At 39.3% G+C, this 12379-nt stretch overlaps 2 protein-coding genes and 1 pseudogene across 3 annotated transcripts in view; 2 read left to right on the top strand and 1 right to left on the bottom strand.

Annotated features, from left to right (window-relative positions):
* The first annotated feature begins 27 nt into the window (after nt 1-27).
* On the top strand, nt 28-2213 carry LOC144667460 (uncharacterized). The gene is made up of 3 exons (XM_078528878.1): nt 28-98; nt 326-383; nt 1359-2213. The coding sequence occupies exons 1-3, from the start codon at nt 33-35 to the stop codon at nt 1931-1933; spliced, it is 699 nt and encodes a 232-aa protein (XP_078385004.1). The 5' UTR covers nt 28-32; the 3' UTR covers nt 1934-2213.
* Nucleotides 2214-5013: 2800 nt separating this feature from the next.
* On the bottom strand, nt 5014-6347 carry LOC144628076 (uncharacterized). The gene has a single exon (XM_078486130.1). It carries the CDS (start codon nt 5992-5994, stop codon nt 5233-5235), a length of 762 nt encoding a protein of 253 aa, XP_078342256.1. The 5' UTR covers nt 5995-6347; the 3' UTR covers nt 5014-5232.
* Nucleotides 6348-10406: 4059 nt separating this feature from the next.
* LOC144667453 (VWFA and cache domain-containing protein 1-like) overlaps nt 10407-12379 on the top strand; it is a 19031-nt pseudogene continuing 17058 nt past the window's right edge. Inside the window, exon 1 of the transcript XR_013573314.1 lies at nt 10407-10678. The product of XR_013573314.1 is annotated as a VWFA and cache domain-containing protein 1-like (transcript). The remainder of the gene's footprint in view (nt 10679-12379) is intronic.

Below are 12379 nucleotides of genomic sequence, written 5' to 3'. Positions count from 1 at the left end.
TGTCATTCAAGTCAGCAAACTCTTTATCAAAGATGGCGGCCCTCTGTGGTCGAAGTGGTTTGTGGAGATGCGGATCTCAAGCTTCCTTGGTTGTAAATGTAAGACTTTGCTCATACTTAAATATATATTTTAGCACATTCAAGTCTTAATCTAAACTTTTTCATTGATATCTTTCTCAAATGGATTAGATTTGGGGTCAATTTTGTGACATCACATGGCTGCCCTGTTGCTTTGAATTCGAATTTTGATAAGCTTGCATGTAATTGTTTTGCCCCAAAATGTGACTTAAATGCAACACACAACTATTTTATTTATCTTTCATTAGAAAATGCACCTAAACAATTTGTTGATGTCTCCAATAAGAAGATATACAAGTTTAACAGGTATGTTTACAATGCTAACAATTTACAGGAAAAAGAGAGCATAATGCTTCATTCCACCCTTGGGACAAAATTATCTGAGTTTTGAACTGGAAAATTCCATGCTAATGACCCGGACATTTTCAATCCCAGAGGCTGCTACCCATTTGGTCAGCACCAACAATATCAACATTTGGCTGGTTACAATTTGAAATTCTGTGATTTGTGGACTTCCGCTCAAACCTGATTATAGCTAATCATTAAAAATGATTATTATATGGCTACAATAGTACGCGTGCTCTGATTGGCTGCTGAGCGGGCATTATTTTCTTGTAATGACCGGGCATTATGAAAAATTTTCTCGGCTCGGCGGTTTTTTGAGTTGTGAGTAAAAGCTACTAGCGCAATTGCGAGAACGACAATAAATACCGACAAAATGTAACTATCTTTTCAACAACTGAAAGAAAAATATTAGCATACCGATACTTCTTTAGTATGAGCGACGAAAAAGCCACAGAGAGCGAGAGCGAGTTTCACCTCGGTGTTTGTTAGATATTTCAGTTTAGAATAGCGCTAAAAGGCCATATAATAAAAAACTTATTAACCTCGTCCGTTCGCTCATTACAGGGCAATCTCAGACCTCGGCCTTGATGTATTGACCTCGCTATCGCTCGGTCAATACATCAAGGCCTCGGTCTGAGATTCCCCTGTAATGACCTCACTGTCGGTTAATAAGTAGTATGTAATAAGCACATGGTTTAATAAAAAAATCAAAACAGGCCAAAGGCTGTTATTCTTGGTATTGACCGGAGGCATCACAGCCTCAGGATGGAAAAGGACATGATGTCCATGTGGTTTCACTGATTGGCTGAATCTGAGTGACAACCAGTCAGAGACATTCTGTGAAATGTTTTGGTGAAAATCTCAGACATCTTGCTTGTGAGCTTGAAAGCATTGTTTTACTCTGTTAATAATGTGTTAAAATGAATTCTTTTTTAGGCAAGATTCAGTCTGTTACAAGGAGTCTACAGCAAGTTCCCAACAACAGCAATCTTCAAGTCTTAAAATACACTGCACAGCAAACACGATTAGTCCATGGTCAAAGATTTCTCTCTGTTCCTTTTGTGAGTCGACAACCAACTTTGATGACACAATCAGCAACCCTGTTTGCTTCTCTTAGAAGTAAGCTTTGGCCCAACTGGGAATTACAGTCGTCTTCTGGCCTTAATGGTACAAGATTTCTTGCCACAGTAAACCAGTACAGATGGAAAAAAGTTAGAACCAAGGCTGACATGCCAAAGAAAGTTATTCCAAAATCCAGGCGGATACTCCTGGGCCCTCAGAGAAAAGGAGTCTGTATCAAGGTCTTCACACGCAAACCAAAAAAACCGAACTCTGGGAACCGGAAATGCGCACTGTTAAAACTCAGCAATGGCAGAGTGATTACTGCTTATATTCCTGGCGAGGGAGCAGTGTTACAGGAGCATGGTGTGGTGTTGTTTGAGGGCGGCAGAGTGCAGGACTGTCCTGGTGTTAAATATAAAATAATTAGAAAGAAATATGACATGAACTAGTAAGTCTAGCAAGAAAACAAAATTTTTCTTCTGTCATGGGTTTAAATCAGTTTCTGGCCAAGAGATGTGTACCTGAAGTTTGTCTGTTTTGTGAATAGCCTGCAGAGTGCTCGTATGTCTTTAAATACCACTGAAAATACCCCTTGACATATACTGTACATGTAAGTCATATTACCAGAGAAATAGTTATCTCTTCAGTTACAAACTCTCTCTTTTATTTTCCACCTCCAAAAGAAGACTAAAACCATTTATAATTTAATCACTTACCGTGTATTTTGCTGTGTATACAGCTATTTCGAGAAACGTCGGAAAAAAGCACAAAACTGCACAAGCCAATCCCTAAAGGTAGTATGGGTAGACGTATTGAGCTACTGCACGTGTTGAATATAACAACAAAATAAGCGCCTTTTTCAGTTTTCTTTCTTTTCAGACATGTAGAAACAAGGTACGTTTAGACCCTCTGAAGTTCAGAAGAATTTTTCCTCACTCAAAGACATGCGACAGTAAAAGTAAAGATACAGATATAGGCCTCCTGAGAAGAAAAACAAATTCTCCACGTGCAAAAATAAAAACTTGTAAATTTCCTCTAGGCCAATATGCAAAATTCCAGTGAATACCCAGACTACCTTTCGGTCTTGTCGCGTGCACTTTGATGTTTTTTTTTTTCCGACAACCTTTCTCGAAATAGCTGTAAATTTATAATAAAGTTTCCACATAGTCTGCATTGGAGGCTAGTGGCCCATCAGGTTGGAGCTTATCCCGGTTTCTGTAGCATGAAGCGACTAGGAGTATTTCAACTCCCCCTTGGTTGGGATGCTAGTCCATCGCAGTGTTACCCCAAGCGCAAATTCGAGAGAGGCACTGAGAGAAAAGTGCCTTGCTCAAGAACACAGCACAATGACCCCGGCTAGGGCTCCAGCCAGGACCGCTCGATCCGGAGTCCAGCGCGCTAACCATTATTCCACTGCGCCTTCCACAAAATGTCCACATATTCATCCCAAAAGATGTACCTTTTGTGCCTGGTACTGTACCTCAACAACCGGACTACACACGTCATATTCTATTCTTGGAAACGAGTATTGAACCTCCTCCCCAATCGTAGTACCCCTTCCCCGCCCCCACAGTCGCGTCCTGAAGCTGCTTCTTGCCAAGTTCAGCCAAACAATTTGTGAGGAGAAAATAGAAAATGGCTTGAACCCGTAATTCATATTGCTGGATCCAAAATCCAAAGATTTAATTTAACTAATCTCGAGCCAAGGGTCCTCCAGCTCCTCGGAGACTGGGCTTGAGATTCGAATCTACGTATTTGCGTGGATGATGTGAAATATTATTCATTACAGGATATTACACGGTGGCGAGAAGATATGAATTTTGTATAAGTTATATGTAAAATGTAAGCCTTGTTAAGATCATTGAATTTACAACATCCGTACAAACGTGGGAACAACACTAGCTTGCATAGTTTTTTTTTTCTTCTTCTTTCTTCTGATGGTTCCGTTTCCTTTCGGTGTTCGATTTCCACTAAACCGTAATTTTTTTCACCGCGTAAAATTTAGAGACAACGTATGAACGACTTGCGTAGACGTTAATACGCGAGTCCTCCATTGTCTCTATTTTTTCCACGCACGTAAACGAACGTAAAAATTACGCGTCAGTAACCTGCGATCAGGCTTTCTTTTTTTCGCGGCGGAGGGAAGGAGAAATATAACTCGAGAAAAATAACGCCTGATCGCAGGTTAACGCGTCAGTGGAAATCCACCCTTAGCGGAATGCAATGCGTTCGCTTTCTTGTGGTAATTAATCATTCCTGTATATGGGAGGTGGTTACGGCACCACTCCGGCAAAAACAAAAGCTGGTGATATTGAACCGTCTATTATCTTTGAATTAATGAGATCAGAACAAAAGAATTAGTTTCGAATAGATTCCTCACTACTTTTAGTTTCAACATATTTTAGGATTTAAATTGGGAGCTGTTGCAAGCTAAATGATGAAGCTCCTGACAGCATGTTGCATACAGTGGCTATTTAGTCTTGAAAGGGCTTTGGAAACAATGATATCCGTGGTCACAACGTCAGTTCAATATCAGAAATTTTGTTGATTGAAATACCGAACAATTATGGTTAATAATACCTTAGCTTGGCCATAATTTATGGTCCCCGATCGCCGAACAAGAAAAACAAAATAAAGTCAAACCCTTCGTTCAGTTCGATTCTCGGACTAACTAATTCAATCCTATCAAATTTTCTAACTAGTTTCAGCATCTCTTTAAATTGACGTAGCGTTAAAAGCTTTTAACAGGGCTCTTTAAGGTAACATTTGAAACATTTTATGTTACTCAACAAATATCGTTTGCAAATATATTGTTTGTGTTTGGCAACTGACCACATGACAGCTTAAAAGAAAAGTAAAAATTGGAGACTTCGCGTCGACTTTGCCAAACCTAGTCAGTGTCCGGTTTTACGGAGCCATTAAAGTTCAAATTGAAATGAAGGGTGTAAATTTTGGCCAAGGGGACCTCGACTCGATATTTAATCAGCTGATTATCGAAATTATTGTAAAGCGCCTGATAGAATCTAAGGAGAGAAAGGCGGCTATAAGTTTTAGATAGCTGGATTCGTCGTATTGAGAATTAGCCGAGTATGATATTATATCCAGCTTTCTAAAACTTATTCCTCGAGGAAGGTTCTATAAAAAACAATACATATACATACGACGAAGTTAGAAGTTCAACGTTTTGTTTATTTGCTGCATTACACATAAATTCTATAAATTTGAATGACAAAAGTGCTGTGTGCCGATTAACGTTCAGAACAATTAGTATACTGTACCTCACAAACCTTTAATAACGTTGCAAAAATAATGATCTGTAAATAGAGTATTATATAATAAATACCATTAATTTTACATAAGCTCTTTTAATCTTCTCTTAAAATACCAAATCAGCCACGTTTGTACAATATCGGATGATAGTACTTTAATTGGTACGTGATAGTTTCTATTTTTGAAATGTTTCTTAACGCTTTTTACAATGAACTTAAAACAAAAAATATGGAAAATATAAAATACAACGAAAGGCTATTTCTATAAAAGTCAATTTTGATTCTCGCTTCAAACATGAAACAAAAAATATTTTTTCTCTGTCGAATCTTTAGGCTCGATTTCATCCAGCGTATTCGGGAAGAAATGGAACGGAGACCGGACTTGCGGGAGCGTCGGAAATCGAACCTATCAAACATCAAATATCTCTTGTTTGATAACAGTCTTAACTTCACTGCTTTCCGGGTTTATGTGTATATACTTAGTCTTCAGCTGTAAAGTGACAATATACAACAGCTTTGTTTTCCAGAACGTCATCTAAAGTGAACTGTTTAAACTGCTCTTTCTCAGAAGGGAAGTCATTCGACAAACTTTTTTCGTTGTCAATAACCAAAACAAATTTCGCTTTCTGTGATATTGCTTTCCAAAGCGTTTCATCGTTCTTGCCAACCGGGAACTCACGGCAAAGTTCTCTGGCGCAGTAAGACATCAACACAACATCGACCTTCCTCATTTCGCTAACAAATGTCTTATTTATTTCGACGTTTTCAAAATCGAAGCCCAAATTGTGCAAATAATGCATCCATCCAAGCTCTGTATCATAGCCAGTGAACTGAGGGGATTGCTTTCCTCTGGAGCTAAACGGAAACGCTTCGCTCAGAAACGTCTTTAATCCACAAAGATCCGAGCCAGGTCCACAGCCGAGGCTTGCCACAGTCTTAACAGTTTTGAAGAATCGCTGAGGAACATAACCTTCCTCGATGGCTTTTTCGATCGCTTTAACGGTCAAGTTTACTCGAGCGTTAAAGAGCTGCAAAGTGTAATAAGCTCTGAAGTTCTGGCTGGCGTAACACATCGGTCTCCAGCAATAGTTATTCTTTGTTCCTTGAATGTACAGTACTTTGCCTTCGGCCGGGTTGGTAAGCTGTAACTCTACCAATGTTTTTATCACTTCAGATGCACTCGGACGATTCTCTTGGTCTTCTATCACAGCTCTGACTTTCTTTCTATAACATTGAGCCATTGTTCGTCTGAACTTGCGTAAACAGTACTATAAGGTAGTTATTTCTGTCTGTAGAAGTTTCTAAGTTAGCTTATCTTCTGCAATGTCTTGGGTTGGTAGTCTTACAGCTATATGCGAAACGAATAGTTTTGTCGCTATTTATACAGTTTCGTTCCTCAAAGCTAAAGCGACACAACGCGTTTTGCATTCGACTTCCGTTAAATTGCGTCCTAAAATGTCAATATTGTGACCTTATACCACCTTTAATGTTTTGTTACTCCCATATACGGTATGTAACTGTGATATTGACCTGGAAGGCAAATACAAGGTTAAATATTTATGGAGTTTGCACGTCACACATTCTCTACGGGACACTGAACACTGCAGTTATGTCGTTTTTGTTTTGTTTTATGTTGTTTTTATAAGATCAAATGATAAGAAATAATTGTTTCTTTTACGTTAGTTTGAATGTGTTTTGTAAACACGGTTTTGCTTTGTTTAACTCCTTAAATGGCCGTCCATGGTAACAAAAATTTGCATATAATTACTTAATTAGTATTTCCCAGCAGCTGCTATCAAAACTTTCTTCTCATGAAGTTTAACACGTTTATTTTGTTCTTACAATATCATGATTATTAATGCATTGTGTGCTTAGATGAAGCACAAAGGCGACGCGAAATACAGAAAATGGTGAGCTGGAAGATCTTGTCTTGATGAACACCAAATTCTCAAAACTAACATTTAAAGAAAAATCTGGCATTTAGTTAGGAGAATTGGAAGTAAATGACGGGGGGGGGGTTAAAAAAATATGGAAAAAAAAAAAAAAAAAAAAATTTTTTTTCCCCAAAATTTTTTAAAAACGGGGAAAAAAAATTTTTTTTTTTTTTTTTATTTTTTAAATTATAAATTTTTCAAATTAATTTTTTTTAAAAATTTTTTGCCGTCGGATTCCATAAAAACATAATTTCTACCCCCTTTGCCTACTCGCCTATTAAGCTTTTCAATTCACATTTTCTCAAGGAATTTATGCTATTTGAATTTCTAGCCTTTCTATCTTTCCGGATTCTTTAGCTTTTTGAGATAAAGAAACAAACCCAGTCGCATATCAATGCTTATTGTCATGACTTGAGACTTCGCCGAGATTCAAAGAACATGACATCGCGCGATCGGCTGAAACGACATAAAAGCGGTAGAAAATATTGAACGTTGTCCTTTATCCTTTATATTGATCAAACGCGGCAAAGGGAAGCTTTTGAAAATGTTAATTATTCAACTTGTATATCTGCTTAGAACTTTTAAGATTAGAAGAGTCTGAAAAACAATTCACCTGTAAAAAACGTTTGGTTAAGACTTGAACCAAGTAAGGTGTATAAGTTAAGTTTATAAAGTATGATCGGCTATTTGAAATATTTCGAGAAGGGTTTATTTCCTACGAAGGAACTGTTGTACATGGGTGACTGGCGTTTGCACAACTTCATGGATAGGAAGTCATCTTTAGTGTCAAGGCGTACCGGTATACATCAGCAGTTGCTATTGACAGCTTTTATGAAAGTTCACTGCTAGCCTGCGTAGCAGGCGTCGAAAGGGGAGGGAGGGGGAGTTGGGAAGGGAAAGAAAGAGAGAGAGAGGGAAAAAACGGTGGGGGCGACGCACGCAGGCTAAGTCTCTTAAAGCACTTGCTAATACATCCACGTTCGCCGCCATCTTAGTTGTTTGTGAAATTAAATTGTGAAACTTGCATTTTACAATACCCATTGTTTCCTAGCCAATCAGAATTTTGCGGCTGCCAGCGGCCGCAGAAATGAACAAAAGGGGGTTCTTAGAGCAGGCGTCCCTCCCCTTCTCGCCCCCACCGTTTTTTCCCTCTCTCTCTTTCTCTCCCTTCCCAACTCCCCCTCCCCCCCCCTTTCGGCGCCTGCTACGCAGGCTATAAGAGACTTAAATCTTGCTAATAGTATTATCTTGAAACCAGGGTAAGAATCTGCTGCCAGGGCTCTTCTAGCCGGTAGAGATGTCCTGGCGGTTTTGCCTACTGGTTACGGCAAGAGTTTGATTTATCAAATGTTTGTGCGTGCAAAGAACCACGAATTATTAAACGAAAATCAGTGCGATAATACAGCGATTCTTGTTATTTCGCCACTGAAGAGCATTATCGAAGATTAGCTCCAGGATTTGGAATCATTGGGCTACCCTGCGGCTGACTTGTCCAAATTATCGAGCGATGATCTTGATCTTGATCCTTTGTCGCCTTTTCACCTTCAGCCGTGTCTTCGATTTCCCCAATTGCACTTTCAACAGAAAACTGCAGCGACTTCCTTGATTTGCCCTGCTCCGTTAAATGTTTATCTGGTTCTGTTGTAGGCATTTTTTCCTTGCTTTCGTTTCGGAGTAACCGTCGTTGGAAGTTGACGTTTGGTGCTGATTTCTTCGACCTTTGACTCACAATTCGCCGCCGGAAAAGCAGTGGCATTGCTGGAAGTTACAGCTGCCGTGATAAAATAATAAAACTCCGCAGCATTTCGTATTTTGCGGCCACAACTTCTGCAAACGCGTTCTGACAAACTTTGGCATTTAAGTAACGGAAATCCAATCGAAGAACATGAATCTGCCAGAACTGTTCCCTGACTCTCTTGCCTTGTAGATTTCGTAAATAAATTTTTAAACGACGCTCTTGAACCTGATGGACTTTTAAATACCACAGCACAGAATCGACAGAGATCATTGAATTCGTTTTCCTTCTATTTTCTGCGCGTTTTGAACTCTTTGTAGGAGTTGCGGACATTTTCACGCTAAATCATGGCTGTCCCGAGGTGAGATTTCCTACTTTGCACAAAAATACTCGCGCTTCCGGTGTCCCGGGAAACATAAATTCCTGCGTGTCTAAGAAGCGCGCGCTGCGTTCTGATTGGTTAACGTACTAACAGTTAACTGACAGTTACTAAATTGGATTACCGGAAAATTGGTGGGCGTTATGCAAAATACCGGGTTCTTACGGCAGGCGTTCCCTCTTCGCCTCTTCCCCTTCTTTTGCCCTCTCCCTTTCCCTCCCCTTTTTACGCCTGCCACGCAGGCTAGTTCACTGCCAGATAACGATAAACTGACCTCTAGCTACAAAAAACTGAGGCAAAATGTTTGCAATTCTGTGAAATGAGTCTTGCGCCCATATTCTTCCAGATTTAAATGCTATTTTATCCTAATTGAACGTCAAACAATTTTTAGTTTCTATTCTGCCTTTCAGTTTTAGTCGTAAGAACAAGTTGTTCAGTGTTCCTTCAAGAAAATTATCCTTACAGAAAGCTAGGTGTGGCTATGTTCCAGTTAGCGACGTCATTTTAGGGAAGTTCATTTTGTTTTCCGTATGTCTAACGCCCACGACTGAAAAGGAAACCTTTAGCTATTTTTAGTACGATGAGTCGAAAAATGAAAATATACCTTGATCATAGGAAAGCAACAAAAGTGGCTTGATTTTGTAGAGAAAATAAGGAACCCATTGTGACTGTGGATGACAAAAGAGATTGTTGTTTGCTGTGTCGTCTGGTAACTGGGGAACTTAGTGGTCGTTCTAATCACCTTGAAGCAAGAAAAGGATATAAAATCCAGCTAATACACTAACTTCAATTTTCAGTTAACTTGGACAGAAAAGAAAACCTCAATCTCTAGTCTGCGATGCAGGCGTATTTTAGCAAGCGAACGCATTTTGATCGGGCGAGCGCCATCTTGGATTCGTACTCTGCACGGAGACTACTCGATTCCAAGCCATGAGAGCCCGCGATGGGATAGAAGTTTCTAGCGTTATATTAAACGACAGCACGCAAACGACAGCAGCACCTGTTGTAACTCGCCAGCTAAAATGGCGAGCAATTTATCCAGAAATAATTTGGGAGAAAAAATAGAAAAGGATGTAAAACGCACTTAAAACATCCAGACAACATAGCTAAGCCGTCTCCGAAATCGCGCCAAAATATACAGTATTCGGATCCCAGCGCGCGCTTGTAAGATGTAAATATGGCAGACAAGTTATAAAGAGTTCACTTAAGCCGACTTCTTAAACCCTTCACTCGAAATTGGCTGTCTGACTTCTTACAAAGATTCTCAAGAAAGAAAGCTGTAAAATCTGGCCCTGAATTTCAAAAACACGTTCAAACTGAGCTGTGACAGACTACTTCAGCTCAACTATCCAACATGTATTTTTCAGGTGACCGCGCACAATATTGCGTATTTTCTTCTGGGTTTCTTAAACCCAAGCTAATCTTAATAATAATAATGATAAATAAATGTCTAAAAAATAGTTTAATCTAGATTGAAGCATGAGCGATTCGATTTAAATATTCATTGCGGTCGGTTGTTTAAAATTATAAGCCAAGTGGAAGTTATACGTCATCGCTTAATTAGAAGGCGCGCGCCTTTGTGACGTTTTTTGCTCTGGACACGACATCAGTTTTTCGATCGAGGGTTAAAAAATGTGGCAGCAAAATGTCTAAAAATCAGGACTTTGTAACTTAGGATTTCAAGAATGCGGGCGTACATAAAGTTCATCTGTTTCTGGCTTTTGATAACCCTAGCCGCACAACAAGAAAACATCCCAAAACCTCGGCATTACCGTGAAGTAAACCCTACAAATGTGAAACCACAAGAAATCGTTGAAGGTTTCAGCAGAGCGATTAAAAATGTTGGCTCCAAGGCAAACAGAGTGGAATCAATTCAGGTGAGTGACCTTGATCATCGTTCAAGGTTTTCCTTTTGTTTTCTTTTGCTTTGTTTGCTTGTTTGTTGTTTGTTTCTTTTTAATGGTCGCTTTTAATTTCAAAAACTTTGCACGAGACGTGAAGCAAGGCAGATTTTAGGCGCGTTTTACCACGACAGGAAAATTTGGGTACGCCCCGTCAAAAACTTGGTCCGGACCTGGCCACTTTTGTAGAGAAACAGTCAAATCAAAACGGGGCCATAGGCGCATATGGCCCCGTTTTGATTTAACTGTTTCTCTACAAATGTGGTCAGGTCCGCATCAATTTTTTGACGGGTCCGTACCTAATTTTTCGGACCAACTTTTTGGCAGTCCACATCAATTTTCTGACGGCTCCGTACCCAAATCTCTCTGTCGTGTAAACGCGCCATAGTCGCGATTTGACTGTTTCTCTACAAAACTGGTCAGGTCCGGACCAATTTTTGACGGATTCATATCCAACTTTTTTCTGTCGTGTAAACGCGCCTGAATTCAATGTTAGCGCTTTAGCCAGCACTTAAACGAGAAAATGTGTTTCAGATTATAGAGCGGTTTTTAAATGAGTGTCGTAAAACCAAAACCAAAGCAATCATTCTGGCCAATCAAAACAGACACAAACAATCCAGTAAACCAATCAAAACGCAAAGTAAATACTTGTAGCCGACGCGAAGCGCGGGAAAACGTATGTGAGCGAGTCACGATTGGTTTTGGTTTCACTTCTGATTGGTTAAGAAAGTGGCGCGAGATTTTTAACCAATCAGTAAGCGAAGTAATGCAAAACCAAAGCAATTACAAATTACTTTCGACACTCAAGTGAAAACCGCTCTAAATACAGTGGAACTCCGATTTTTCAAATCCTCGATTTTTTGAACCTCCCAATAACTCGAACCAAAAGTCACTTCCCTTCAGTTTTATGTCGAACACTGTAATCTTACCCATATTTTCTCGGACTTTTTTAAACCAATTTTTGTTTCCCTTGAAAGTTCAAAAAATCGGAATTACACTGTACCAGAACATCACAAGAAAAATACAATTTAAATAGACCTTAGTTATTGACTGATTGGTGGATAAAAATCCATGCATACCACTGAAATGCCTCTAGCCAGTGATATGATGATATCGCACATTTTCGCGCGAATATTACATCAGCAATTTCCGTTTTTTCCTGGAATTAACAATAAAACAGACCAGTTTTGAAATAAGATATTGAATGTTGAAAAGCTTCAAAAAGATCAGCATTTGGGCAGAAAAAGAGTGTATCTTTTTCGACCTTTTAAGGATGACAAGATTTGGGCAAAATATGAGCTGGGAAATAGGGAATTTTTTAAATCCCATTTTGCAGCTCAAATTTTGACCAAATCACATTTCCCAGCCTCTTGTTTTCCCGAATTTACCCAAATCCCGGCCAGTCCCAGTTCTATTGTTTTTTGGTTGTGATTCCCAGTCCCTTCGACCCGAATCCCATCTTATTTTCCAAGCGAAAATTTGCCCCAATCCCAGTTTCCATTTTACCCCTTCAGAGCCCTCCAGGTTACCTTATTATACGAAATTAACGTTTGTGTTAATTAAGGTATTTGAAATTAACGCGAATTGGAGGAAAAACTATTTCCCAATAAAGGAAATTAACGTGAAAGAGGGGGTAACATTTCAAAATGAAGGAAATTAACGCGACGCACACAAAGA

Source organism: Oculina patagonica, chromosome 10, assembly GCF_052425735.1.
Source record: "Oculina patagonica isolate OP01 chromosome 10, crgOcupat, whole genome shotgun sequence".
Taxonomy (NCBI): domain Eukaryota; kingdom Metazoa; phylum Cnidaria; class Anthozoa; order Scleractinia; family Oculinidae; genus Oculina; species Oculina patagonica.
This window is presented reverse-complemented; position numbering and strand designations above follow the sequence as displayed.